Source organism: Rhopilema esculentum, chromosome 14 (assembly GCF_057945365.1).
Source record: "Rhopilema esculentum isolate cy_ngs chromosome 14, ASM5794536v1, whole genome shotgun sequence".
Classification (NCBI taxonomy): domain Eukaryota; kingdom Metazoa; phylum Cnidaria; class Scyphozoa; order Rhizostomeae; family Rhizostomatidae; genus Rhopilema; species Rhopilema esculentum.
Window position 1 is genome coordinate 432,519 of NC_142828.1, and position 27,884 is coordinate 460,402.

At 37.0% G+C, this 27,884-nt stretch overlaps 3 protein-coding genes across 5 annotated transcripts; 2 read left to right on the forward strand and 1 right to left on the reverse strand.

The window, feature by feature from the left end:
• The first annotated feature begins 2,379 nt into the window (after positions 1-2,379).
• Positions 2,380-3,615, forward strand: LOC135695983 (histamine N-methyltransferase). Its single transcript, XM_065215225.2, has one exon. The coding sequence runs from the start codon at positions 2,556-2,558 to the stop codon at positions 3,465-3,467; it is 912 nt and encodes a 303-aa protein (XP_065071297.2). The 5' UTR covers positions 2,380-2,555; the 3' UTR covers positions 3,468-3,615.
• A 958-nt stretch (positions 3,616-4,573) lies between these two features.
• Positions 4,574-15,098, reverse strand: LOC135695982 (serine protease HTRA2, mitochondrial). The gene is made up of 7 exons (XM_065215224.2): positions 14,478-15,098; positions 8,218-8,448; positions 7,071-7,265; positions 6,836-6,868; positions 5,599-5,779; positions 5,070-5,193; positions 4,574-4,815 (listed from the first exon to the last, which is right to left on the reverse strand). The coding sequence occupies exons 1-7, from the start codon at positions 14,871-14,873 to the stop codon at positions 4,644-4,646; spliced, it is 1,332 nt and encodes a 443-aa protein (XP_065071296.2). The 5' UTR covers positions 14,874-15,098; the 3' UTR covers positions 4,574-4,643.
• A 159-nt stretch (positions 15,099-15,257) lies between these two features.
• On the forward strand, positions 15,258-27,775 carry LOC135695980 (putative pre-mRNA-splicing factor ATP-dependent RNA helicase PRP1). Of its 3 annotated transcripts, XM_065215222.2 has the most exons (14): positions 15,258-15,417; positions 18,520-18,733; positions 19,202-19,389; positions 19,728-19,860; positions 20,440-20,685; positions 21,040-21,294; positions 21,784-21,896; positions 22,385-22,530; positions 23,514-23,705; positions 24,232-24,354; positions 24,887-25,077; positions 25,753-25,803; positions 26,666-26,784; positions 27,130-27,775. In XM_065215222.2, exons 1-14 carry the CDS (start codon positions 15,338-15,340, stop codon positions 27,233-27,235), a joined length of 2,157 nt encoding a protein of 718 aa, XP_065071294.1. In that variant the 5' UTR covers positions 15,258-15,337; the 3' UTR covers positions 27,236-27,775. The 3 variants fall into 3 exon arrangements, 2 of the variants coding, with proteins under 2 accessions (XP_065071294.1, XP_065071295.1); XR_010517320.2 differs by lacking the exon at positions 27,130-27,775 and having other exon boundaries at positions 25,661-25,803; positions 26,666-26,764; XM_065215223.2 differs by lacking the exons at positions 26,666-26,784; positions 27,130-27,775 and having other exon boundaries at positions 25,661-25,895.
• The last annotated feature ends 109 nt before the right edge of the window (positions 27,776-27,884 follow it).

A 27,884-nucleotide genomic window follows, 5' to 3' on the forward strand; every position in this document is an offset into this window, starting at 1 on the left:
AAGGAATAAGCCGGGGTCTATGGTGCCCGATGAAGTAATGAATTCCATTTTAAGACTGGAATTAATCAAACGTAAAAAACCATGCCTTAAAAATACAAAATATTTGCAAAAAGGACCGCAAGTAACAGTGTGAAATGTTTTTTACGCTAGTCTAGAGGGCGTGGTAGCAAAAATTTTCTGTTTGCTTCGCTCGCAAGGAAGCCTCCTCTGTGGTTATACCTAGTGCCTGCGACAACCACTCGCCGGCCTTCCAGTGTACCGCTAGCATTACAAGTGACCCATAAAATCATAGGCATAGAATATCGTGAAGCATTTCAGTGCGTTTTTCAAAAGTTGTTTTCTTAGTTTAATAACGTTATCAACTCGAGCCCCACTTTGAATTTATTGGCGCCGCCCCTGTATTGTGGAACCAGTTCATTCAGGGGCTTAAAGACCATTGTCTTAGATTCATCATAAACAAGTTCCACAACGGTCTTCCACCCAGCCCTTTAATGAGAGGTTTGCTTGGAGCATCAAAGCTGCTATTCGTTATTATCATAGCCATACGGTTTTGAATTTTTGTAGCTGATTAACTTGAGTTAAACCGGCGCAGCTCCAGACAGAACAGCTAACAGCAGTATCGAAAGTGGGACTCCACAATACCTGTGTAAAAAGTTTGCAATGTTTCTTTAGGGAGAAAAGACATGGCAATGCCTTAAAAAGCCAACTGCCCTCGAGACCTTCATAGATTTCCTTACTAGCATACCAATATTCCTATTGTTTTTTTCGTGGTATGTTTTAGTATCCGCTGGTCAATTTCAGACGATTTGGGATATCTAAAAGATGTTGGCCGATGGCAGCATCGCTTGTTTTAACGGTGCTTCTAGACCTACAAGATCAAGAAAGCTGTCAAGGATCTTGAATTCTTGAAAAGAAATCTTAAAATCTGGAAAAGAAATCCTGAAATTTCAAAAACCTTTTGGCAGTTGCTGAAAGATTTTGCAAAATTCTGGCATATTCGAAGCCTATTTGAAAAGAATCCTTGACAAAAATCAGTATGATAATCAGTATCAGTTTACAGATCAGCATCTCTTATCATGAGAAAAGCGTTCACATCAAGCACCTTTGCCTCTGCTCACCTGCCCAAAAATAGCTAGCCCCAATTTGACTCAGAAACTCGATGTGACGTCACCAAAATTGACTTTTAGATTTTTTAATTTTGACTATAACTCCTAAAAGAGCATTATGAATACCTCTCAATGTACAAAATTTGTTGAATGTGTTACAAATTGGCTGAGACATTGTCATATGAGCTCAGGCTTTGGTCTTAGTTGATAACTTTATGAACCAGGCCAGAATAACAACAATCCGTTTGCAAACTTGCAATCTTTCATCGTCACAGTTGAATATAATTTTGCATGTTGAGAGATATTTATGCTGTTCTAAATTAAGAAGTTCTAAAAATTGTAAGCAACAAAACCTCGAACACCAACATAAAAAAGTTCTTTCTTCAGCATCAAGTATTGAATTCTACACCCTCCCCAGTGGGGTTAATCCAACTGTGACGGTAAACACTTTAAAGCAGCAGTTTTATCCTTGCTAGAAATTCGTTTTCGTTTGGTGCACAAGTTCCGAAAAAATATATTGCATAAAGAACAAACTTTGTACTGTGCACTGTTCGGTAACAAACCAGGGCCTAAAATTAGAAATTTTTACAGATCTAAATTTCTTAATAAAATTTGGGCGTGGTGCTTTGATGCGATTGGCAAAGTGGGCGTGGCAAATATAGATACAGCCACTATAGACCGAGGTGGCTGTTTTCTTGCAGATCTAAAATTACAACTTAAACCTGCGATTCTGCTATCGGGCAATATTACTGGAAAACCCAGATTGTGCAAAAAACCATAATGGCGACATGTTTCAGATTATTGGTAAAGCCCGATCGTCGTTCCATCTAGCAGTTTTAGAATCTATCTACATAAGCACGAAAAAACCGCTACTGTGTAGAAAAAAGGAGTTCGTTTTCATCTTAGGACTCCATTGGTAACATTCTCAATAGGCAAGCGGCACTGATTGGTCAACCTCAACAGTCATGTGCTCGTGTTTCTGATTGGCCTATCTCGATCCACAACTGGGTATATATATTTCCTAGCGTAGAGTTTTCGATCTATGTTCTCACGTTTTAAACTATGAAGAGTGTCAGACCAGAAGCTTTAGTTTACTAAATGTTTGCTTTCTTCACCACCGTCAACATAATGGCATTAAAAGGCATGGCTCTGGGGGAGCGGTAAATCATGAAGTAGTTAAGGGTCCTTTTTGGTGCTTCGTAGTTAATGGTCATAGGGTCCTAGGGGTCATAGGGGTCCTAGGGTCATAGGGTCTGGTTTTTCCAGTAATTTGCATGCTGTTTCCCAGACATTGACCATAGAGATCTCTATGAATAGGACGCATTGAATGGCATTTGAATGGTATCGTGTGGCCTTGGTAGGATTAACTTGTATTTCGACTCTTGATATCTCAGCCACAGAAAAGTGCCTCAGCGCTGCAACGAGTAAACTTTGGAGCATATTGGAGACATGCCGTTATCGCAAGAGTACACGGACTTTTTCAACAGTTATCAAAGTTATAACGATATAATTAAAGTGTGGCATCGTGGATTTGACAACCAAAACAAAGCTTGGATTCGTGATCAGTTGATGCCAGTATTGATTCCGAAGCTGAATCTTGAAGACAGGGATTTGCATGAGTTCAAAGTTCTTTCAGTGGGATCTGGAAATGGTTCGTTCGATTTGCTTCTTATAGATGCTATCCTGAAAGAAATAAAGTCCCAGTATCCAGGAACAACCATGTCTTGGACAGTTGTCGAGCCCAATTCTGTATCAGTCCAGGAGTTTCAGAGAAAGGCACAGTCAACCGAAGACTATTGTGGCAATGTCAAGTTCGTCTGGGAAACAGCAATGTTCCAAGATTTTGTGGCAAGGCAACAGGGCATCGAAGAGCCTCAAAAATACCACTTGATAACATTCATAAACTCTCTCTACTACGTAGACGAAAGATTGGCACTAAGGCAGTCATACAACCTATTGTTAGAAGATCAAGGGGTAGTTCTTACTGTTAAAGAGGAAGAAAACTCAACTACACAAAAGGCTTTCAGGATGTACGTGCAGCTAATGGGACAAACGTCACGAGGGCTCACCCCTACAAATGAGATTCTCACCGAGTTACAGAAGGAGCTTGGTATAACCTATGATCGTTTTACTGCACCTTTAAATGTGGAGATAACAGAAATTTTTCAAGACGACAATCCGGTGGGTGGGGCACTGATCAAGTTTCTTCTGCACAGCAATGAGGACCCCAGGAAATCGAAGGAGGGGGTTAAAGTGCTCGAGTTTCTGAAATCTGAGTGCAGGTCGACATGTGATGCAAAGGGGGAACATTTATGCATTGCCAAGAAGCAGGAAGTTACTTTAATAATGAAGGCTTTGTAAAACATCCTTGCTAGTTGCTTTATATTGATGCTATCTATGATCTTCAGCTTCATGGCTTGGTTCGTCCTCACTGCTTCGTATGGTTGTATCTGCATTGTAATCAGTTACTCTATCCCATCATGCACTTGTATTTGAAAAGTACTTGCAGCCTTGACTATATCCTCAGTTCACTTCAATCTTAAAACATCTTTTATTTTATTTACATTCTTAGTTTAATCTTTGATGCAGCGGTCTTCGGTTTCTCCGCCATTTCAATTAGTCATGCACGAGCCAGCCTGTTAAAATTTAGCCTGCAGGCAGACCAAATCGATTACATAAGGAAAAACTTTCAATTTCAGCCCGCTTTGCAAGGCTAACCCGGTAGGCAGAAGGCGGGGTTCCGGCTAACCAGTCTAGCCCGTTTTTCGTAAAATCAAAAGTTTGTTAAACACAGAACATGCTATTGAAACCGAGATCGCACATAAAAAGTTCCTTCTGAGTTAACTGGCTCATGTAAACAGCTCCTTAAAAGTTAACAATGGGCAAAAGAAAGCAGTCTCCTGTCCTTAATTTTTTTCAATCTTTCTTTTTCAATCTTTTGAATTTTTATTCAAAGGACATCTATTGAAGGGAGTTGTCGACTGTCGAGGGCTATTTGAGAACAAATGGGTTAGATGAGATACGAAATGTTCACTGGTTTAGCAATGGCTCCATGCAATGCAGAGAAATACTGACGATTCTTGTTGTCGGCTAATGGCGAATTGCCTTCACACCAGTTATATTTCACCAAGTGAACTGGCCACAATAGGTAATCTTTCTTTAGATTATCAAGTGCAGTAAGAACAGACTAGAAAATTGACTCAGTTGCACACTAATGTTCCAAAGGCATTTGACTAGAACTAATCTTTTTGCAAAGCAATACAAGATCTAGGGAAAGCTGTAGCAGTACAATTCAATCAGATACGCTATCTTGTTACAATTGGGTACCATTTCAGCGCCCAGACCTCTTTGATCTTAGCAGGCCTAGTTCAAGTGGTAACCAGCTATATTATCTCAACGCTCATCATATCTTATTGCTGTCATTTTTCAGGCAATCATACGAATGCTTTTGAGAAAAGAAATAACAATTTGGCTCTCATCAACAATTTGTCAAATAATCTAAACTTCAATTTATCAAAATACATTTACAGACATCCTTTAAAGCTTCCCAGCAACTTCAGGCTTGACATGAATTTTAAACGTGGAGGATCCTCTTAAAATTTCAAGTTCAAATTTTTCTCCATTGTTTACGGCATCGTAGATTTCCTGCGAATTCTGCAGCGTCTTGCCTTTCATCGACACAATGACGTCACCAGTTCGTAAACCAGCTCTACAAACGGAGATGGCATAATTGTTTAGAACGTTGTCATTCAATCTGGAAACTACAAATTTAATTTGTCGCTTGCAAGTATGCGAAAGGTGGTACCAAACAAAAAGCAAGATGAATTTTCTATGGGTGGAAACGCCCTTGAACGATAGGATAGGAGGGAAGAGTATACTCGCATGCTCCTTCAAGGTTTTATGTGCATATCGCTTAAAACTCCAATACGAGCCAGGTTTGAAGATAACAACACAAAGACATACCTATCTGCCGGCGATCCTCTCGCGACGCTTGCAATGAATACTCCGCCTTCAACATTTGAGTACCTTGAGCTGCGTTGCCGTAATTCCTCTGCTATAGCTGGTGTCAGCGTCAGCATTGATATGCCTGTTGTAGGCAAGAATGATTAAAGATGTTTCAAGAAATTGCATAAGATACAAAGGTTACGTAAGATGCAAGAACGACTTAATATACAAGACTGATATAAGATGCAAGAGCGATTTAAGATGCAAAAATGAAATAAGATAAAAGAATGATGAAGATGCAAGAATGACGTAAAATGCAAGAATGACGTAAGATGCAAGAATGACGTAAGATGCAAGAATGACGTAAGATGCAAGAATGACGTAAATAAGAGACGTTTTCTACTTAAACTTCGCAAACTTTAGGGGAAAGGTAGGACAGTTTATTCTCTAGGAAAGCTTTTTACATCAATCTTATTTGAAAAAGGATATGTAGAATGAAGCAAAAAGTTACAAAAACTAATGAAGTAAAACAGATTGTGACCCTGACCTATATAGAACCTTTCTCTTGGTTTAATTTTCGGTGCCGTCAACCCCCCTGATCCTTTTAAAGTCTTGACACGCTCTTTGGCACGCCTTAAGAACTCTCTTGCAGTGTCTGACGGTATTGCGAATGAAATACCAGATGCTGCCATTACCGTTATACAGTTGATGCCAACTACCTCACCATCCTACAAGAAAACAAGAACAAACGTAGAGCTTCAGAGGCACTGCGTTGACAACAACCTATGACAATGAATATAACAATGAATTTGTCAATTTTTCCAATATATCTTTATCCCAAACAAGAAGATCAAATCTTTATCAGAGGTTCACCATTAAACACTGTAAAATGCCAACCTCTTGCTATCATAACCAAAGGAGTGATTTTTGCAAAATATGTTCTGCTGCGAACAACAGGTTTTGCGATTGTATTGTATAATTGTATTGTAGATTATTTAATGTTAGTTTCTACAATAGTGAAAATACACTAATTAAGACTAACATGAAGCAATTTCAAGGATTGCATAAGACAGTTCATTTACTGCCCAAAATGAGCATGCGATAGCATCTTACGGATCATTTTTTGGTCGTTCCGCTAGTTCCGCGCACTTTCCGCTAGTTCCTCATTTTAGCAACGTCGGGAAGAAAGACATCCAAAACCAAAACTGGACAGGAAGAGGACTTCCAGCAGCGATTAGATCGGCGCGAAACAGAAAAGAAGGGAGTGCATTGACAGAGATCGCAACAGCGCTCTTTGCGCCTCCTGACAAAACGGACGGAGTTTCTACTGTCTTTCCAAAAGGTGTTTATTGTAGAATTACTAAAGCCAGGCCATCTCCTGGTTTATCTTGCATTTTACTTTCCGGTTCAATACGTTTACTAAAGTTCCTTTGGTTTCCAAAATGAATGGTTTTCCAGTTTGATTATTCATTATTTTTACTGACTAACACAAAACTAGAGTAATTGTTAGCATGTGGCATTCCCGCGCGCTGATTATATCATTACATCATGAACAGGTTTAAATCTATTCTTAAAAATCATAATATATATCAATGTTTTTGTCTAATACAGGCGACCATTGATAGAACTGATAATGAAGAAGAAGCCACTACTTCATACAAATAAAAAACCCACCATGTCCCTTTAATGAAAACAATTAATGGTTGCTTTATGTTTATGTCAGATCTTGAACGGTTAATATCAGATAAAGAGTTTTATTTAACGACCCAAAATGATTAACTTACCAGATTAACCAAAGGGCCACCTGAATTGCCAACCTTTGAAGAAAAGAGAGAGAACTCTTGTGAAAAAATAAAAACCATCACAAGACCATCACATGACGATGCTTTGCAGGCAAATAGTTTCAAAGGCTATTTATCATAATTTTAGGATAAATGAATCTTTTCAGGAATCAAGATTAATCTTTCTTGCTTTCAATATTAAAAATCCTACATTCAATTCCCAAATTAATTTACTCACATTAATTGCTGCATCCGTTTGGATGTATTTCATTTCCCTGTTACGAAGGCCAAGTTCTTCACCACCTCTGTGCAAAGAGCTGACAATGCCTGCAGTGATCGTGTTGCTGAGAGTTAATGGGCTTCCCAGTGCAGCCACCCATTCACCAGCTCTAAGCCTTGAAGAGTTTCCAAGTTGTAAGCAAGGGAACTTAATCTAAAAGATTTAGTATTTTACAGTTGATTGATATGTTAGTTGAACATAACTAAGATAATATGGCAACTGACCTGATAAAAAGGTGGTAAACTGATTTTATTAGAAGGGGATTGTAGACCCAATGCAACAACAAGGTCCCGCAATGCCTGGTTTTAGGCAAAGATTCTTTAAAAATCTGATTTACAATCTAAGTATACTTTGAAAATTTTTTCTGATAGAGACTGAGTTATATCACGGATCGAAATTATGTTCAAATCGATTTGAATATCAAGGAAGTAGTTGGGTTTTCCTTGCTTATTATTGGCTCTTCTGACTGGTAAAGTAAAATGAACTTTTAGATGAATCCCATTTTTAGCAAGGATTTTATTCCCAAACTCAGTTACAAATGAATGTATACTGTTGTGATAATTTTGATAATCGGATACAAAATGTTGATAATAGGATACAAAATTGTACAAAATTTTTGACCCCAGATTCGGATTGAGAGCAATGATTTCAGTCTACTTGAAAGTTTTCATTATGGTATTGCTCACGATATTGATTTTATGACGACTTAATGATGAAAATTATATTAGGGTTAGCAATTAGGGGGCAAAGTTTCACACAGATTGATTTTTGCGGTCAAATCCCTCACAAATTTTCAAACTTTGTTCCTTCATAAAATCTAAAATACAAGCACAAACAATATGAAAAATTGTATCCAGCCTGAAATTATGCCAATAAAACCAAATCTAAGCTTAAAAAAGTTGAATAATGAAATTTGGGAAAATTTCCAAAGCAATACCGTAAGTCGAATTGGTGTATAGAATGATCAGTTGTCTACTTTAACATCGCTCTCGGTCCTTGTTGCATACTGTGTAGTACTTATAAAAACAGGGTTATCATTAAAAATTAGAAAAAATAACCACTAGGAAATTAAAATCACCACATTATAAAATGAATTGGTCCTTACATTTTCTGCATTGACAAGCTGCACTGCTGCCAGATCAGTGACTGGGTCGATATCAATGACAACCCCTTCAAATTTCCTTCCATCTGGCATTTTTACCTCCACTGTCATGGCATCAGCAACAACATGGGCATTGGTCAAAATCATCCCATCTCTTGTGACAACAAACCCTGAGCCACTGCTGACTGGACCAACTTTACCAAGAAATCTCCCTTTGTACTTGTTTGAAATGACCTACACATGAATTGCAATGGCAAGTTAGTACCCTCCATTAGCACAAAAAATTTGGTAACATTTGCATATCCCCACTTTCCCCCACTTAATTTAAATGGAAAATACTGTTTACATGTCTATATTTCACTTTGATAACCATCTAAGTTGTTTTAGAATTGAGGTGTAGAGTTTTTTGTTGGAATGCTCAAGAAATCTCTTCCATTCCTTATAAACTCATTCTACCAGTTGTTTTCGCCTGCTTGGGGGACATTGTGGTTAGGAACTCATTTGTTTTTTTTTCAATTCCTAGCAAGACATTTTGTATAATATTAATGTGAGAGATTTATCAAGGCAAAGAAAGAAAACAAAGCTTATGGAAATGCAATAAGTTTTGGTAAAATTGCCATCTGAGGCGTTGCATTGGCATGTTGGAAAAAAATGTCTCTCCTTGTTTTCCAAGCATCACCTGGATCTCATCAAAAAAAGGTTCCATAGAGCCTCGTTCCTTATACTGTTGTATAGTAGATTTTGTTAGTAGTGTAGTCTGTAGTATGTTTCACATTTTCCCTGTATTATGACCCTTCTCTGCATCACATTTTCCTTCCCGATAAGCCAGTTTACTAACCCCAAAACATTACCAAAGTTTGATGAAAAACTATTTGGCCAAACAATTCAGGATAATCATCTTCATCAATTGTCCTTCAAACTGTTGTAGCTTTGCTACAGCAGCAAAACTATGCAAACCATTTCCAGTGAAAACATAGAAGAAGAACAGAGATAGAGATAACAAGGGAGGTAGCGGCAATTAAACTGATGAACATTCTTTAAATGAGCATTCTAAAACTCGTCTTGTACATATGGAATGCATTCTTAAATTCAAGTGCACACTCACACACCCAAAGATTTTGTGTTTACAAAAAAAATTCAAAGAAAAAAATCAACAAATGCAAATTATAAAAGCAGCAAATAGGCCTTTTAGTTTGAGGCGAGTGATCACCTGCGATCGCATCACCACTCACACAAACCCAACCATGTCAGTCTTTGTTCGGGGGCAAAAGGGTTCGTTGTGAAAAATAAATGTTTCATCAGTTAACACATTTTGTAACCCAGGAAAATGACATAGAAGATACCAAGCCAGTATATCAAAACACAGGAACATATGGAAGCTAAATCAAACACATCTCAATGGAAAAATGCAATGGAAAATCAAATCAACTGAAAATGTTAAGAAATACTTTAGGTTTTTAGCATTTGAATCAGGCCATCCTCGGAAAGATGTATGACCGCCCGCGCACACCTTGGCACATGCCTTGTTTCCCTAAGAAGTGCGGTTTATCGCATGCCTTGTCAAGGCTGTAAGTTACCACCCTTGCAGGAAATATTCTGAGACCCTGTTTATACGATTTCATATCGCATTTTAATTTTATGTCGCATTTTCATTTCATATCATATTTTGTTTCCCAATCTGACAAAAAACCTGTGCCTGTTTACATGTTACCGTTTCCGTCTTAATTATATCTGGATTTGAGGCTCTATTTACACAAGAACTTTTTAGTGCACCTGAGCGCTTTACTGCGGGGATCTCGCATTTGTTTTATAATCCTTTGCACTGCAAAATTCTATTTTGATATCGGATTCAGTCGTTTACAAGTATCTGATTGGTTTTGACTCACATTTTCATTTGAAAATACGAAAACAGTATGAAGCATATCAGATTGGATAGCTAGCACGTTTACATTTCTTCGTTTTCACTTTAATCTGTCTATTGACAAGTAAATGTTCGTTTTTTTTGCGTTCTCAGTGCTCACAGAAACGGGATGAGTAAACATAGCTTTTTTTGGTTTTAACGGTTCACACTGTTTCTATTTTTGTAAATTTGTTTTGAAGAGTTTTCAAAAACCCATGTTTTTGTGTGTTCAAACTGCTGATAAAAACCCAGTAAAAATGCTCTTTTTGTGGTTTTTACCCTTCACTACTCTGTTTTTGTTTCTATCCGTTTTTGTGGATATGTAGCACCCGTTGAAATTTTTTCTTTCTTGGACAAAAGTGGAGAGGAAAATTTTCGTTTTTGTGCGCAAACACTGCTATCGGTGTCGAAGAATCAATGTAAAAGATTCCCGTTTTTGTGATTGTGACTGTTCACACTGCTTCGGTTTTTGTTCATATTGATCCAGTGCATTTTCAGAAACCTCTATTTTTGCGGTTATCCCCTTCTGATAGCATTTCAAAAAACCCGGTTTTGTGTTGTTTTTTTGTCCTTTCTTGTCAAACTTTTATTATTCTATTTGCAAAATAGCTTTAAAAAAAGAAAATGTATACTCTTGTGTAAAATTGCTTTTTATGCTAAAAAGACAGCACCCCATTGCACCTCTTGACATGACAAGGAGTTCGATCCACTGCTTGCCTGCAAATTTATTTCTGGTGTGGCCTGATTTGTATACTACATTAGCCCTTGGAACATTTTCTGGACAGATAAAGTGTTTTTAAAAGAGGTTTGATAGAAAAATTTGCAATCATCCAGCAGTAATATTCATTATGACATTCCTGATGTACATAAAATTTACAAACGAATTCATCTATACTGGATATATAATCTTTCTTGGAGTGCATTAAAGATCATCATAACAGTTTTGTTTTCATTTGATGTTACCTTACAACAAAGTACCTTAAAATACTTTTAGCACTGTTGATTTTATTTTTATTTTTAAAGCAAGTGCTGGGCCACTGACATGAAAAATGTCTTTTACAAGGCTCGAGCAAAGATCTTGTTATTGTAGACACCAGAACCTGTTATAAATGGAGCAATAATTCATATTATCAGGACCGGATCTAGGATTTTTGGCGACACTAGCTCAAATCTTTTGGGATTGGAACCACACCCTTCTGTTGTGGGACACACCCATTATATGGGCGAATACTGTAACCTTGTGTGTTTATAGTCGCTTCGTTTTGATAAGTATTCCTTTGAACTCCTTTTTCTATTTCCAGGGACGCCGGAGAAAGGGGCGTGGAGTTCAACTGCTCCTGTTGTCCTGTGATAGGTGGGGCAAGAGGGTCAGAGTGTCCTTTTTAATAAATTGCCCTTGAAAGCGGCCAATTGTAATAATCAGAGAGATTCATATAAAATTCTGGACTTCTCAAAACTTGTAAAATAATTCCTTATGCCCAAAGTTAGCTAATGTTCAAGATTCCTACAGAAGATCGAAATAAAATTGCAGTTATGTTGGAATTTGTCGCTTGGTTGTTTCGCCATCCCTGTCTATTTCCTAGTAGATCTTTGTCTTGAAGCTACATTATAGGGGCACAGATTGTGAAAACAAGCTATAGTCCAATGCTGCTTTACAGGGGACAGATAGCGGTGAAGTACCGTTGATACTCATTACACTCCCCCCAGCACACTTAGCCCCGAGGTGGAAATAGGAAAAAAATAAGTTGTTTTTTTGATGAAAAGAATCCCACATCTTGAAACTTCATTAAATTTCTGATCAAATAATATTCAAAAGAATTAACTCTCTAGCCTGTATGGAACTCATTTTATGCTATCTTGAACATGTAAAAACTGCTGGACTTTGAGTGCCTATAAAATCGCTAAATATTTTAAGTATCTATTACTAACATTCATACATACATACATTAATTATTTGGTAATGCAGGTTTACCTAAAGGCAACTAACGTTTGATGTGGACCAGCAGCTACAAACAAAAAATAAGCTCAATTATCTTTTTATAAAAAAAAAATCTAAAAAGGGGATTAAAATAGTTAACAGTATTTACAGTGTCAAAAGTACTTAAAATCTTTGTTTTTATTATTAATAATACAGGCCACCTTTTCAAATGAATGCTGGTTTACGTACTTTTTGAAATCTTTTATCTTGTTTTTGAAAGTTGTAATATTTTCTTCACTCTTCAGGTTATTGTTAATTGAGTTCCAAAGAACTCCACCTCTATACTTAAATGAGTTCCGTCAAATTTCTTTCTTGTATCTTATGATTTCAACTTAAAGAGGTTTTCGCAAATTTGTTTTTCGTTCACTGAATTGTTCATAAATTTATTTTGGCCATGTTTTGTAATAAATTCTATGCATCTACATCAGTACCCTCGTTCCATAGATGTAGCTAATCAGTTCCCATCCAGCTTTAATCAGGATTTCTTCCGTAGATCTTGCACCTTTTATTTTATGAATCATTTTTGTCGCTCTAGCATGCAGTGCATCAACAGCATTCAATATTGCAGTTTAATATTGTTATACAATAAGTGGCTGCACTAACAACTGTTTTGAAGAGAATCTCTTCCTGGATTTTTATTGGTAGATAACGAATTCTTCTCAACTCTTTCAGTTTGCCATTGAAACTGTTCGTAACTTTAGTCAGTTGCTCTTATAACTTTAGTCTGTAACTTTATTCTTTGTTGAAGGTAATTTTTAAACTCCAATTGTAGAAGCAAAAGATAATATTGGATTTCTAGGTAGCATATGACCCAAAGCTCTAAAAACATGTTACTGAAGTTATCATTTCTTATATATTCATATATATGCTGGTGAAGTTTTCCATATATATGACCAAAATTTGATTAAATTTGCAGAATTTTTGCAAAGATCTTTTAAAATTTTCTTACTAAATCAAGGAAACGGCTAAATTAAACATTGTTACAATAAGCCATCTTTAAAAAAACTATAAGAACAAATTTTGACCATTTCGATTTATATCCCCTCCAATTGTTCAAGTTAGGTTTAGGTTGAGGTCCATTTCTGCTACCAGACAGAAATTGCTGTGTTACGAGCTTCCTTGAGCAAAAATCAAGGAATGCAAGCTCAAGTCCTATCAGATTTTCATAGGCCTAAACTTGATTTGAAGCAGGCCTTGCCCGGAAAGGCGCTCGATTGAACGCGCGCGCCTAGAGCGCACCCAGATAAAGCCTTGGAGAGTGATTTATAGAGCCCCTCAAAACGTAAAAACAATATTAACACGGAGCAAAATAAATTTTTGGAATTTGTTGAATCTTCCCAACAGACTGCAATATTATGATTTGCGTAAGATTACCCCTTGGGAAAAAATTCAGCAAATTCAACGTTGGGTTTTCGATATCATTTTTAATTTGAAAACCCTCTAATAACCATCAAGGACACAGGCCATCAAGCCTAAGCGTATTCTCCGGCAGATTTATCTGATTTTCGAAAAAGGCATAAATTTCTATTGAAGTATATATTATTTTCTGTTTTTTTAATAACTTAAAATCGCCTGTGCAAATCAGCGATCACGTTTCCGTCCAAATTATCGCATTGCTTTTCATTTTTAATTTGCTTTTGCGAGTAGTAGATGTTCTAGCGTTTCTTATAGAATGGATAACATGAAAAAAGGAAACAAAGCTAAATGTTTGATGTAAAGCCATGCGTTTTGATGAAGCAATATGTGAAGCTGAACATAACAGTAGTGATACTGACACTGATAAAAGCTCATCGAATGATGGCAACTTACATATCTAGAAAAATCTGAACAATTTTGCGACTTTGTTCTATTATATTTCTATTATATTAACATAGTGTTTGTTGCATGTTTTGTTATTTCATATTATGGTGCTTTCTGGTATCACCGTTGAATTTCATATTTAAAATTCTTCCGAAGCTTTCGATATGAAGCTCTCGACCTCCTAAAGCTCTCGCAGGATGCTCTCAAGGAAATCTACTTAGAGGTGCGAAATAGAGCGCCTAGAGTTTCTAAGGGGCTCTTTTTATGGAGCACCTTCATTTTACTTAGAGCAAGGCCTGTTTGAAGCCATTATTTTAAGAGAATGAGGAGAGCACTCTCCTAATCGTGGAGAGAGCACTCTCTCAAGGGGGTGCTCTCTCCTCGATTAGTTTATCTATTGAGAGAGCTCCTCCTAAAGAAATCCCCCTGCATGCAACATCTTATGTAAATTAATATTTTTTGTGTATTATTCTTAGTATGTTTATGCAATTTGTAGTCATTGTATGTTGCTTTTATCAAGATATTGTATGTAAAGGAATTTTAAAATATATGAACTGAACTGAACTGAGCACTGAAAATACAAACCTGGATATATACAACAGCTGGTGTGGCACTTTCGACGGCATCAGCAATGAAATTAAACTGTGCTGAGAGCTTGTTCCGTTTTTTCAAATTAGTTTTATCTATTTCATCGTCATTCTCGTCATCCTCTGGCACAATGGCCTTAACACAAGAAATGACTTTATTCACTACGCTGTATTCCATCGATTCTGTAGGCCTGTACGTTGCTAGTATCCCAAATCCAACAGCTACTCCAAGTGCACTTAAGTAAATTGGCAGGCGACTCGGACGTCTCTTCTTCAAGAAACTTGAAAGGTTTCTGAAAGTCCTTAATGAATTTCCGACTGGTTGCCTTCCTGCAGCAATCCCGTTTAAGAATGGCAACAAACACCTGGTATTTTGGTACATAAAAAGTGCCATTAAACTGTTCTTAGTACACAGGAAAATTTATTAACATTTGTTAATGTTCATTTTTAACATTAACAAGCTGTCCTAAAACACAGGCTACAAATCCCCTCAATCCTCCATTAAATTAAAACATCTTGGTTGTGCCTCCACATGGAACAGAGACTGAATCCTACGCTACTTCACCTTGACAAGACTCGTGATTTTTACTTTTGTCTTTCTCATATATGAAATTTTAAAAAAAACCCTCTATAGCCGGTCTAAATGGTTCTTTCAAAACTTGTTTATTTCCATCTAGGTAATGCAAAACCATTACCTAGTGTGTTGTGATGGATTCTTAAGATCAGTGACGGCGCTGCGTGGGAGCACATGTGCAGAATGCCTTGTCTTCATGCCACTTGTGCGCATCATCTCCCCTCTTGAATATGGTGTACAGAAAACAAGCGTGGAGTTGAGTTACTTCGTGACAGAACAAGAAAATGTCGAAAAGACGAATAGACGTTGATGGACAGTCGAATTCAAAGAAAGTTAGAGACTACCAAGACCATTCAACAAGCAGGTCTGTCATAGTTTCATTTATTTAACCGTCCTCCCCTTGATGACAACATTTTAAAGAGTATAGGCCTATTACTTTCAGTTCAGTTCAGTTTCATTATTTAAAATTCCACACATACAATACAATGCAATAAATTACACTACAATTAATATAATTAAAGTATAAAAAAAGAGAGCAATTAGATAGAAAATAAATTTTAATAAACTTTGATTCGTAGGACAATTTCAAACATCAAAGCTGATATACCTTACAAATTACTGTCTAATTTGATAAACGCTTTGTCAAATCTTGTTATACTCGTCCCGCCATATGCGTCCACCCAGTGGGGTGGGGTGTTAGTGAGGGTCCAGGCGTGTCTCATGCCCTGTTTTCTGGTAACATGGATTACATCTATGAATGCCCAAGCATTTTAAAACAAAACACAAACTGAACTGAAAAGCTAACACTCTGAAAATTTTATTCCTCAATTTATAAGAGATTTCACATTTTTTCACGTTTCCATTATGTCTTTGAAACCATTTTTGACCCAACGAAGGCCATCTCCCATCCCACCCAAAGAGTATGATATCCTTTCTTTCTTAAACGATTTCTCCATTAAAAATCATTGCCAGTTTCATCCTAAGACAAATCCGTTATATCATCCGTTATAAAACTATAGTACTCATAGTCTGCCTTCATTTCTAATAGAAGAGAAGGGTGTTTCAGTTATTCTTTCTTGAACTTTTAATGCGAATCAACTTAATCTCCCATTATTCTTTGAATAACATTGTCCTGCTCTTTTTCTTTTTAAATAAAGATGAGTTTCATTGGATACTACTCAATATATCTGTGTTTCTACACAAAACGTTGCCATTTTGCAAGAAATCCAGATATATATCTCTTTTATCATTTTAAGGAGTAGTAATGCACACAGAACTGTCTTCTTAACATAAATCATGTTTACAAGTAGACAAGATAATTTGTCTTTTGGCTTGTATATACTCAAATATAAATAGATAAACAACAAATTCTGCAAGGGCTAAATAGCCCATGCAGCCAAACCAGCAGGGGTCTTTTTTTAGCTCACTTGCTTTTTGTTCCCGGAAAGGCCTGCTTTTCTCAGCTACAGAATTACTTATACTTTTTCTTCTGTGGTTACTTCTAATGAAAAGAAGTAAATTGAGTGCATGGTCTCCGGTCTTTGTCATAAATGAATTACCATCTATGTGGCCAATCATCCACAAAACATACTTCATGCATGCAATTCACACTCTTGTCTGTCTGGCAGAGAGTTCACAGAATGTTTGCTGTTACTCAGTAAATAACTTCACCTTTTAAGCTTGCTCATATTAGAGTAATACCTAATCTCATCAGAGACATTTTTTAACCTGCCTTGGAGTAGAAATGAGACCTACTCTTAAACATTTGTGAGCAAACATGAAACTGATCGCAGCGGACGTGATCATTCCTAATGTACGCATGCCAAGTTTGAGCGCTTCAAACGGAGGCTAGCACGCACTGAGAAATGTCTCTGATGAGATTAGGCTTAAGGACCCAATAGAAATGTTTTATGATGTGACAAAAAAGGCATCAAAACTGTTTTTGCTCCAATTTGAAACCTTTATGTTGTTGTTGAAAATGATCTAATGCATTTGTAAAAAATTTGGGTCTCTTAGTTTAGGATCTCGTTTATTATTGGATGAAGACAAAATGTCTGTCAGACCGGGTTGATGGTGAAGAACAGTTAGACCAAGTGTATGGCAGAAAACAATTAGAACGAATTGATAGTGAAGACAGTTAGGCCAGGTTTATGGTGGAAAATAGTACGGCAGAGCTGATAGTGAAGAACAGTTAGACCAAGTTTATGGTTAAGTGCAGTTAGTTCCAGTTTCGTAATCTAAATTCTCTGCATACAATTTTTCATTAATGTACTAATACAAAAAACTAACTAAGCTACAGTACAATAGCAATATTATTCAACCATCAAAACAGAAACAAGAATTTATTGACAAAAAGAAAGATTGTAAGGAGGGAATATTTTAAAAGAGCAGTTCTTTCAGTAGCTAGACATAAATTGAGTAGAGAAGTCCCTCTGTTTGAGTATCTTATTCTAGATTGATTCCAGTTAGATTGAGTTCATGGTGAAGAACAGTTAGATTAAGTTGATTTTAAAGAGCAGGAAAACGTAATAATGGAAAATCAAAGCCTATCTCAGGAAAGAAAGGCAGTCAAGGCTACGTTGGTGACTAGGAAAGACAGATTTGGTGGCAAAGACCTGTTGAGAGATCTCACTTCTCAAGGCTAAGCAGTAAATTTTATCCTGCAACGCAGTTGCAGTCATATGGGTCTTACTTCCCTGTAATCTCCTTTGCAAGGATGCTATGGAAATTGAATGATGAAAAACAGATTTACAAGTTGTAAGTCAATTTTATGAGACCTATCCACAATCCTGCTGCATGGAAGCTTGTTGAAAGAAAGACGAAAAATATGAAAGGTATGAGAGAATCATAGTGGTACCAGCCTGTCAAGGGCTACAACAACGAGAAGTAGGGAGTAGATTGACCAACAATACTTTGTCAAAAAGGACAAGAAACCAAAGCGCTCAATGTCAGAATTTCTATTTTATTGATGATAAAAGTGCAGTTAACTGGATATATTGGGGATGGAGAAGCAGGTAAAAGAAGTAGAAAGAGAAGGAACAAAGCTGGAAAGGAAGAAAGAAGGCTGAAAGATGTGGGTTTTCAATTGCCTGAAAGAGGTGAAGGAAATGTCATTAATGTGTTGTAGTCCAAAAAAGTGCACAAAATGGATCACTTCAAATTCAGATGCACAAGAAAAACTTTCAAAAACTACATTTACATAGACTGAGTGCAATCCTGTCAATTTTGTTTATCTCTGCGTCAGAAATGAATGCAATTGCTATGCAGAATACCACAGGATAATGCAGTTCTCACAATAAAATGCAAAACATTGACAACTCTTAAAGTTTTTAATTTTGTGTGCTATTTAGAACGATTTTTTCTGTAACCCTGTGTGTAAGTGGAAGGCTGCTTTTAAAGCCTAGTTTTGGTCTTGAAGCCTCGACTTATACACCAGTATTATCGTAGTAGCTTTTTTCTGTTACAGTCAAACTCCATTCCCGATTCTGCCAAGTTTGGCCGAAGAAGTTCCGAAAGTAAACATTTACAATGGTCGACCATACAGCGACAGGTTCCACGAAATTCTTAAAAAGAGGCTCCAACTACCTGTTTGGGAGTACAGAAAACAGTTCATGGACACAGCTTTCAAAAATCAGGTCATTGTGCTTGTAGGAGAAACAGGCAGCGGAAAGACTACGCAGGTAAATGCACTAATTGTATAGATTGTTGAAATAATTTTGATCAGGTGGGTAGTACTCCAATAATAATGTTTGATTCAAGAGCACCTAGTACTGTCTTAAAGCGTCATTTCCCAGAGCTTGTTAACGGTTTGCAAAGATATATAAATTGAAATGTTTAAATAGGAAAAAATGCAAGATAATTGAAGTATGTGACATACAACAAATATGGGAACAATTGCGTTTATATATAAACCGATATAAACAAGGTGACAGGTTTTAAGCTACTCTAAAGTTTGTAGAAATAATCACAGTTTCACGCTGTTGTTTTTATGCCATCTACTGTTGTAAAGAAGCCCATTAAAGTGGACTGATCATTCGACCAGGGTTGAATATCATTTCCTCGGTGTCACGACTGCCTGTCGTATTTGCTTAAATGTGAATATCTTAAAGATAGAATGGTTTCCAGCCCTTTATTACTGCTTTCGCTAGATACCACAGTGGTGTCTTGAGCTGGTTAATTATGGCAGACGGAAGCACGTGGCTTGTACTCAGCCAAGGAGAGTAGCCGCAATGAGTGTTGCGCAGCGTGTTGCTGACGAAATGGATGTCGTGCTTGGCCAAGAAGTGGGATATTCCATTCGATTTGAAGACTGTTCAAGTGCAAGAACACTCATGAAGTAAGCTGATACAAAGTATAATTTGTTATGAATTGGATGATTTCAGGGTGACCTAATAAGGAGCTTTTGTTTTACTTTTTTATTAATTTTTTTTATTTGACTTTCTGCTAAACAGTGCTGGATCACCTTCTGCTCATGTAGCATAAACCAGGTAGCGACGGATGTTAAGCCAAAGCCAAAAAGCAAAACGCAAAAAATTCAAGGAATGATGTATAGTAGGCTGACGTATTTTTCTGAATTAATTTCTCATTTTCTACGATATATAGTTTTTGAGGTAGTTTCTGTTGGTCACTCTTCGATAGCAACTATCGTATCTTACTGCTTAAATTGTTGAACAGGTATATGACTGACGGTATGTTACTGCGAGAGGCAATGACTGATCCGCTTCTGGACAGATATGGCGTGATTCTGCTTGACGAAGCCCACGAGCGGACTCTTGCCACTGACATTCTCATGGGACTTATCAAAGAGGTTTGTCGTTGTTTTTCAAACTGGCTGCAACACCAGCTGCTTCCCTGTTTCTTAATCACAAGCGTTTGGTAAAAAGAATTTTTTAAGACGCAAATCAGATTTTCAAATTAGAAATAAGATGCAGTCGAAGAATTGTGATCATGTACACATTCCATAACGAATCAAACATAGGCTAAAACGACAATCTTAGAAGCTAAAAAGATTGTTGTCAACTCTAATTCAACCATGCGCAATAAGCCGTGGTGAAAAATTATCACAGAGATTCTTGCATGAAATTTGATCATCTTGATAATATGTTTGATTGATAGTTCGTTTTGTATTCTAAACGTTTTGAGAGCCAACTGAGATGTATCGAAAACTCCCATATTTGCTAACTGACATCAGAGATTTTGTAATAATTTTTTCCCAAGTTAAGAAATGTTGATCCAGAGTCCCTAGGGAGAACATCAATTAATTGCTGTATACTTTACTGAATACTTTTCACTGTATATCGGTGGGGATAGGTTGAGTAGAACATGATGCCATTGCCGTAACAGTATCCTGAACTATGCCGTATTGGTATTGCTGTATGACTTGCAGGTGATAAAACAAAGACCGGATCTAAAGGTTGTTGTCATGTCTGCAACACTGGATGCTGGGAAATTTCAAGATTACTTTGACAACGCGCCATTGATGACCATCCCTGGCCGAACACATCCAGTAGAAATATTTTACACCCCCGAGCCAGAACGAGACTATTTGGAAGCTGCAATCAGGACTGTCATTCAGATCCACATGTGCGAAGAGGTGGAGGGCGACGTTCTTCTCTTTTTGACTGGACAAGAGGTACACCTTTATACATAAGTTCATATACATAAGGCCAGGTTCATGCTTGATGGGAAAGTGGTGTGGAAATTCTTTGAAAAAAACGAGCTTTACTTTAGATGAAATAAAAAACTTCGAAAAACCAGATTCTGAGTATCAAACTCGTTATTCATAAATCAGGCATAGATTGCTGAATATGATAAGAAAATGAAAGGAACAATTAAAGCAAAATTACAAGAAAATGCGCTTACACCGATCTGTAGCTTCGAATTTTGGTTAAGTATGAGCAAACAACGAATGTCATGTTATGTTTATAGAAATAGCTTTAACCCCTCGTTTGTCATATGTATCATATTATCATTTCTTTATGGTCAGGAAATTGACGAGGCATGCAAAAGAATCAATCGAGAAATCGAAAACCTTGGTCCTGAAGTGGGCGATCTGAAGTGCATTCCTCTGTATTCGACTCTGCCGCCGAACCTTCAGCAGAGGATATTTGAGTCCCCGCCTCCAAATAAGGCAAATGGGGCGATTGGAAGGAAAGTTGTCGTCTCAACTAATATTGCAGAAACTTCATTGACAATCGATGGCGTCGTCTTTGTAATTGATCCTGGCTTCTCAAAGCAGAAGGTAAACTCTTTCTTTTGGCTGTATCTTTACCCAATCCTATCTACTTTTGAAACAAATTCGCTCCTATACTGACACAATAATCTTTATTTTTATATTCTCCTAGCTTGTATCCAAATCAAACCAAAGAGAACCAAATCAAATCAAAGTTTTCGCCCTGTTTTTCATTTTCGCTGCCTCTATTTTCGTTATTGCCGCTTTCAGATTCTTTCACCTCTCTATTTCTCACACTTCTTTGACTTTATTTCAATTATTATAGACAATTTATTGTAGGATCCAGTCAGTTTTTCACATACAATTGTTCACTTTCCTATTTCAAATCTCAAGCAAAAATTTTCCAATGAGAAATTATAGAGGAAATTAAAGACTCAAATTTCATAGCAAAATCCTCACATGTAGACTGGAACTAAAACGCGGGTAGTGTGATGAAATCTAATTTAACAAATGTGACTGCTATTGTGTGATTGTTAATCATGGTACAATTTTAAATAGGTTTATAATCCAAGAATCAGGGTAGAGTCTCTCCTGGTATCTGCCATTTCCAAAGCAAGTGCACAACAAAGAGCGGGTCGTGCTGGGCGTACAAGACCTGGCAAATGCTTCAGGTAATGCGCACAGGAATTTATCAATTGTTGCACAATACCCACGGGTATTATGTTTATCAGTAGTAGGTTGGTTGCCATTTATAATTCAAGACGTTTGATCTTCTGTTTTGCCTAGGTTTTAATCTGCACTTTTTGTCTGAAAGTATTGCAAAACTTTTTTTCAACTTACCAATTTTGACTTTAATATGTTGTGTCGATCTGTTCAGTTTACTCAATCATGATGCCAAGTGTTTTTAAATGTATCAACGGGTTTCCCTTATCTCTCTCTCCGAGGGGGCAAATCACTCTATGGAAATCTTTAGTAAAAATCCTATTGTTTTATCAGAATATCTGTAGAAATCCTTTAGTTTTGGTGGTAATGTCGTGCGCTATTTCAAGAGTGAATTGTCCCTCGTATGTCTCTGGCAGTATGAAAACCATGCGAGAAACATTTGAAATTATAAAGAGATATTTTAGATTTAGAACAGCTTCTATGTTAATTTTTTCAGACTTTACACTGAGAAAGCGTACAAGAATGAGATGCAAGATAACACATACCCTGAGATTCTGCGATCCAATTTGGGTACAGTTGTGTTACAGTTAAAGAAACTTGGCATTGATGACTTGGTGCATTTCGACTTTATGGACCCCCCCGGTACGATCATCGCCGCTTTTAAATTGTCTATTTTTTTATTATTCAAGTTGGTTGGTGAGATTATTGATAATGCCGTGCATATGATGTTGGTTGTATACCTTGTCTGTAGAACTTGCCGAAGTGCTAGAATGCGGGTGGACTGGTGCTACAGAAAGTGACTTTCACCTTTTCAAAACGGATCTTGTCAAAACGGATCTTGTCAAAACAATCCATAAACATATAATGCGTGATTCAAAAACAGGTCCGTGCATAAGGCAAATCGATAACATCATGAAAAGGTCTTATTTTTTCTAAAAAGAAAAGATGCTTTATTCCTCATGTGCCCCTCTTTCTCTGGCCTCCTTTGCTGAAGTCGATAGGCTTTAGTTATCCATTACGAAAGTTAGTTTCTTTCAAAAATATGATGTTGGAGAATTGTGGTTAGTTGGGTCATGTTAAATTTTGATCAATCCCTTTCTAATAAACAGGAAATTAAGCGAACACATTGTCATGTTTTTTTGTTATTGGATTTTAAATAAACATTAGAAATGAAGGGGAGACTCGAATTTCCATTTCCATTTTAATTATATAACACAGTATTTTATGAAGGCCACGATATGGCTTGGTCAAGATATTAATAATTAAGTGATAGTTAAGTTGGCAATTTCAAAAGCCAAAAGTGCGATCATTGCATCCTGCTTGTTAGTTTGAATTTAGATTATGTAAACTAGAATATGAACAAATTTCGAGAGAACAGAACAAGTAAGCGTACTCGATTATGCCATTTATGTGAATAAGCCACAATTGTTTGGTCTTTATATTGTCATCATCCTGGCTAGCCCTTTGGAAATTAGCCGCTCTGAAAATTTAACAGATGTTTTAATTAGAAAATCTAGAGCTTTCTAAGAAGAATTGAACGTTTGATATATTGCTAGTTTGATCTTCGAATGCGACGAAGTTTTTTGCCTTTGAAGTTTTTTGACGCTATTGTTCTATTGCTACAGCGCCAGAGACCCTGATGCGAGCTTTGGAGTTGCTGAATTATTTGAAGGCTTTGAATGATAGCGGAGATCTTACGGAACTCGGCTCAATGATGGCAGAGTTCCCACTCGACCCCCAGCTTGCTAAGATGGTCATCGCAAGCACAGACTTCAACTGCTCCAACGAGGCGTTGTCTATTGTTGCCATGCTTTCAGGTTGATAGTTTATTTCGGATATATTTTTGCGCCCATAACATGGAATAACTGAATAACCCTTTTCAAGACGTTTTGTCTGATCCAGATCTCATTCTGCGCCTAAGAATTGGTTCTACAATCCACGGAGAATAAAAAATTTTTCACTCGAAATTTTAGTTCTTATTACTGTCTTCAGAATAAAAACGATACTTCCTGTTCGATTGCAAGCATAAATGAAGGGAATAAACCAATTTATTATTTTATTTAAAAGTTCTTTTCCAATCTCTTTTTTGTTGTTTCTTCAAGATCCCAGTGAAAATCAGGTATTCGGGTAGAAGACTGGAAAATTAATAACAAGGCCATTTGTCGGAGATTTTAATGTCGGAAATCTTTTTAATATCGATCTCAAATTGACTACGTGTCCTCCGTTAATTTTGTCCCCTCTTACCTCTTCATCATCTATTTCTCCAATTGCCATCGCTTCATCAATCTCAGTGGACATCATGATTCGAAGTAGTTTGTTAATTTGTTCCATTTTGTCTCGTAGTCCAACAGGTTTTTATGCGTCCAAACGAAGCCAAGAAAGCCGCAGATGATTGCAAGATGAAGTTCGCGCACATCGATGGCGACCACCTCACGTTGCTCAATGTATACCACGCATTTAAGCAAAGTAGGCCCTATTTCGTATCATATTCTTTTGGCTACTTCCTCATAGCATGAATACCAGAAACTTCAGAAGAATGAATACCAAAGTGAACAAACTTTGGCAGCGTAGGAAATAATTTCATGAAATAGAACACTAAATAGTGAACGGCTTCCTCTGTACAGAGAACACACTTTTTGACTTTTATGTTTGCAGATTCTGACATTGTTGTCAACGTTGTGCACTATTTGTTTACCTTTTCTTATCTTTTATCTGCTTGTCTAGGTACATCAAAACTGTATCATTTTGACACTAGTCTAATTTTGTCGTGTGCAAATTATTATTTTGTACACTGTGACAATTTGCACAATATCTGTTCCAACTTTATTTTCACTTCTTGGTTCCTGTTTCCCGTTATAGAAAACATTTTTTACCGGGGCCTCGCAAAGACAAAAGCAGGCAAAATATCCCAAAGATCCTTCCGCAAAGATATTTATATGCTTTGTGTTTTTAATGTCTTTATTTTGCTAGTGAATAGAAATCATCGGTTTCTCCGTAGATCATGACGACGTTCAATGGTGTTACGACAACTTCCTAAATTTCCGTTCGCTGAAATCAGCCGATAACGTCCGACAGCAACTGGCCAGGATTATGGACAGATTCGACTTGAAAAGAATCAGTACGGACTTCAACAGCAGAGACTACTACCTGAATATTCGCAAAGCATTAGTTTCTGGATTTTTCATGCAGGTATTTAAGCAGGCGACTTCTTCGTTACATTTTATCAGTTTTGCACAGATATCTTAAGGCTGTAAAACATTGCACATTGGTATATCCAGACTTTATTAGAGACCTCCAGCGAAAAATACGTATTAGCTCTTTTGGTTGCTCAAATTAATGGCTTTTAACGGGTTACCTTATTAAACCGTGAAGCCACTTTAGTCCCGTACCTGAAAAACGTTTTGAGTGAAATGCTATACACTACAGAATTGTATCCTGGGCTTTTCCTAAACAATCTTTCCAAAAAATGTCATTGATATTTTGTTTAATTGGCTCTAAATGATCCCCGACATTGGTGTTTCGCCAGTATTTTAAACGGTTAATTATTTGGTCGTTGTGGTTATATTTGTTGACTGTTTTGCAAACGTTATACTTATATGGTAAATATGAGCTTTCGATTGATGTCGGGGTGCCAAGCAGTAGTTTATTTACTTTAATTATTATTTCACCAAGAAACAGAACATTTACTCGACTGTAGCATTTTGGAGAATTTTATATCTGAACAAATGAAGATGCTAATCGAACAGCGAGTAAATGTTTTGTTTCTTTGTAGAAGAACTTAACCATCATTATTTGGTGTCGTTTTACATGATGCATTGATATTGATCTATGTGAACTGTTGCTCCTCCGCAACCTCCTAAAAAGGTGGCACATCTGGAGAGGACTGGTCACTATCTCACTGTTAAAGACAACCAGGTATGCATTTTTCTGTCATTTTTTGCTTTGGATGCAAAATGTACCAGGCCTGGCCGTGTGTATTTTACCAGACAAATGAAAAATTTCGTATGCTGTTGCTGAACGCGGTGCGCGAAAGGAAATTGGTAAATAAAGTTTGGAACCAAAATGCGTTTGAAAGATATTCCTTATCTTAAAAAATAAAATAGTTAAGGTAAGGAATGAATCATGCAAGAACGTTTTTATTTGCTTGAACAGAACATAAACCGATTATCTGGCATTGGCGCTGTATTGACGAGAACAAATTTTGCGATGCGTGGGAATTTGCACGCGCACGATCGGCCAGGTCTGATGTACCGATTCCTGTTGTAGTTGAACTCTACGTTCATCTCTTATATGTTAGTAGCCTAAAAGGGGGAGGAGGTGGGCAGCTACACGGATCTTACTGTTGAAGTTGCATTTTACATGACCAATGCATGTCAATGCCATAATTGGTCATCTTGTTGATTGCGAGATGCTCTCAGTCAAAATCATCTAAAGGAAGTGAATAAAAAACGAAACCCCCCCCTAGTTACGCGTCCGTCCAGACGGATGTTAGTAGCAATTTTCCTTTTACAAAAGCCAGGGTACTGAATTCCCTTACCTTCATATACTCATTACCAGTTTTAAATATTTCTACTATGGCTTAAGATATTTTAATGGACACATGCAAATAAGGAGTCTTGGCTGCACAGTTAAAGCTTGAATGTACATGAAGCATCCTTTGCGCAATGTACCAAAGTCTATCGATATGCTAAGCACAAATATTAAGCCATGTTATTTGTAATTCAACGTCAACTTTTGGACTTCAAAATGCTAAACCTTGGTCGAGCTCTTTGTTCAGGTTGTTCAACTGCACCCTTCCACTTGCTTGGATCATAAACCTGAATGGGTTGTTTACAATGAATTCGTGCTGACAACAAAGAACTACATTAGGACGTGCACTGATGTCAAACCAGAGTGGTGAGCAACCTGTTTTTATTTGAAGCAGAAAATTATTTGTTAGTCTTCACCCAATATTCGTACAATAAACAGAGATAACATAGAGTTTGAATTGCGGTTGGTTATGTTGCGATGTCAATAATTTCAAGTCGAATTGACAGCTTCTTGTGCAGTGCGAAAATTTAAAGAGGTTCCACTCTTTGCTTTATTTTGCATAGCAACCAACTTGTTTCAGTTTCCTTTTGGCAAGGATCTAAAACTTAACTATCTATCGATCAAATGCTATTTTCCCTTTGCACATGAGTCAGGTGGAACTGTAGCGATTGCTTTGATTTGATTTAAACATTTGTCTCGTTTACGTTACAGGTTGATTCAAATTGCTCCCCAGTATTACGACATGAGCAACTTCCCTCAGTGCGAGGCCAAGCGCGTTCTAGAACGAATAGCAGAGAAAGGAAGACGAGGACGATGAAAAACTGAGTCTTTAGTAGATTTGTAGTGATAATTAAGCCTCTCTAGGCTACTGGACGTTAAATATTCATCAAAAGGACTGCCAGTCTCCACCTTCAAAGCTAAGGGTAAAGAACTACAGGTTTAAGAAATAAACTTCCTTGTTGTTATTTCTTGGAAATAAGTATTTCTCAGTTGACGTTCTTTTTTAACGTTACTGATATACTTCCTGGTAGCAAGGCCCAGTTACTGTATTTTTACATGCTATGTGTTCCACCTTCTCCACCTTCAAAGCTAAGGGTAAAGAACTTCAGGTTTAAGAAATTAACTTCCTTGTTGTTTCGTGGAAATAAGTATTTCTCAGTTGAGGTTCTTTTTTAACATTACTGATATACTTCCTGGTAGCTAGGCCCAGTAACTGTATTTTTACATGCCATGTGTTATCTCTGTAACATTTAATCTGTAATGATTCCTACATGTAAAGAAACTTTTGTTTTGGAGCTCTCTGTTGCTTTAAGGACGCTAGAAAATGTTTCATGTGTATGCTGCCAGTTTCGCATCATACTCAGCTTTTTGTTTCCTAAAAATGAAACACAGCGAAGCAGTATAACTTGGAGTAACTAATACATTTGTAACTGGAAAAAAATTAAACATTAAAGTTGACATTTTTT

Bases quoted from the DNA above. Each gene is read 5' to 3' on its own strand.
- LOC135695983 (XM_065215225.2), top strand. From the start codon at position 2,556: ATGCCGTTATCGCAAGAGTACACGGACTTTTTCAACAGTTATCAAAGT.
- LOC135695982 (XM_065215224.2), bottom strand. From the start codon at position 14,873: ATGGCACTTTTTATGTACCAAAATACCAGGTGTTTGTTGCCATTCTTA. The intron at 5,194-5,598 runs GTCAGGGTCACA...TGCCTACAACAG, and splicing joins AAGAGAAAGGTTCTATATAG to GCATATCAATGCTGACGCTG. The intron at 4,816-5,069 runs GTATGTCTTTGT...CTCCGTTTGTAG, and splicing joins AGAGGATCGCCGGCAGATAG to AGCTGGTTTACGAACTGGTG.
- LOC135695980 (XM_065215222.2), top strand. From the start codon at position 15,338: ATGTCGAAAAGACGAATAGACGTTGATGGACAGTCGAATTCAAAGAAA. The intron at 21,295-21,783 runs GTAAACTCTTTC...AATTTTAAATAG, and splicing joins CTGGCTTCTCAAAGCAGAAG to GTTTATAATCCAAGAATCAG. The intron at 25,078-25,752 runs GTATTTAAGCAG...CCTCCTAAAAAG, and splicing joins TTTCTGGATTTTTCATGCAG to GTGGCACATCTGGAGAGGAC.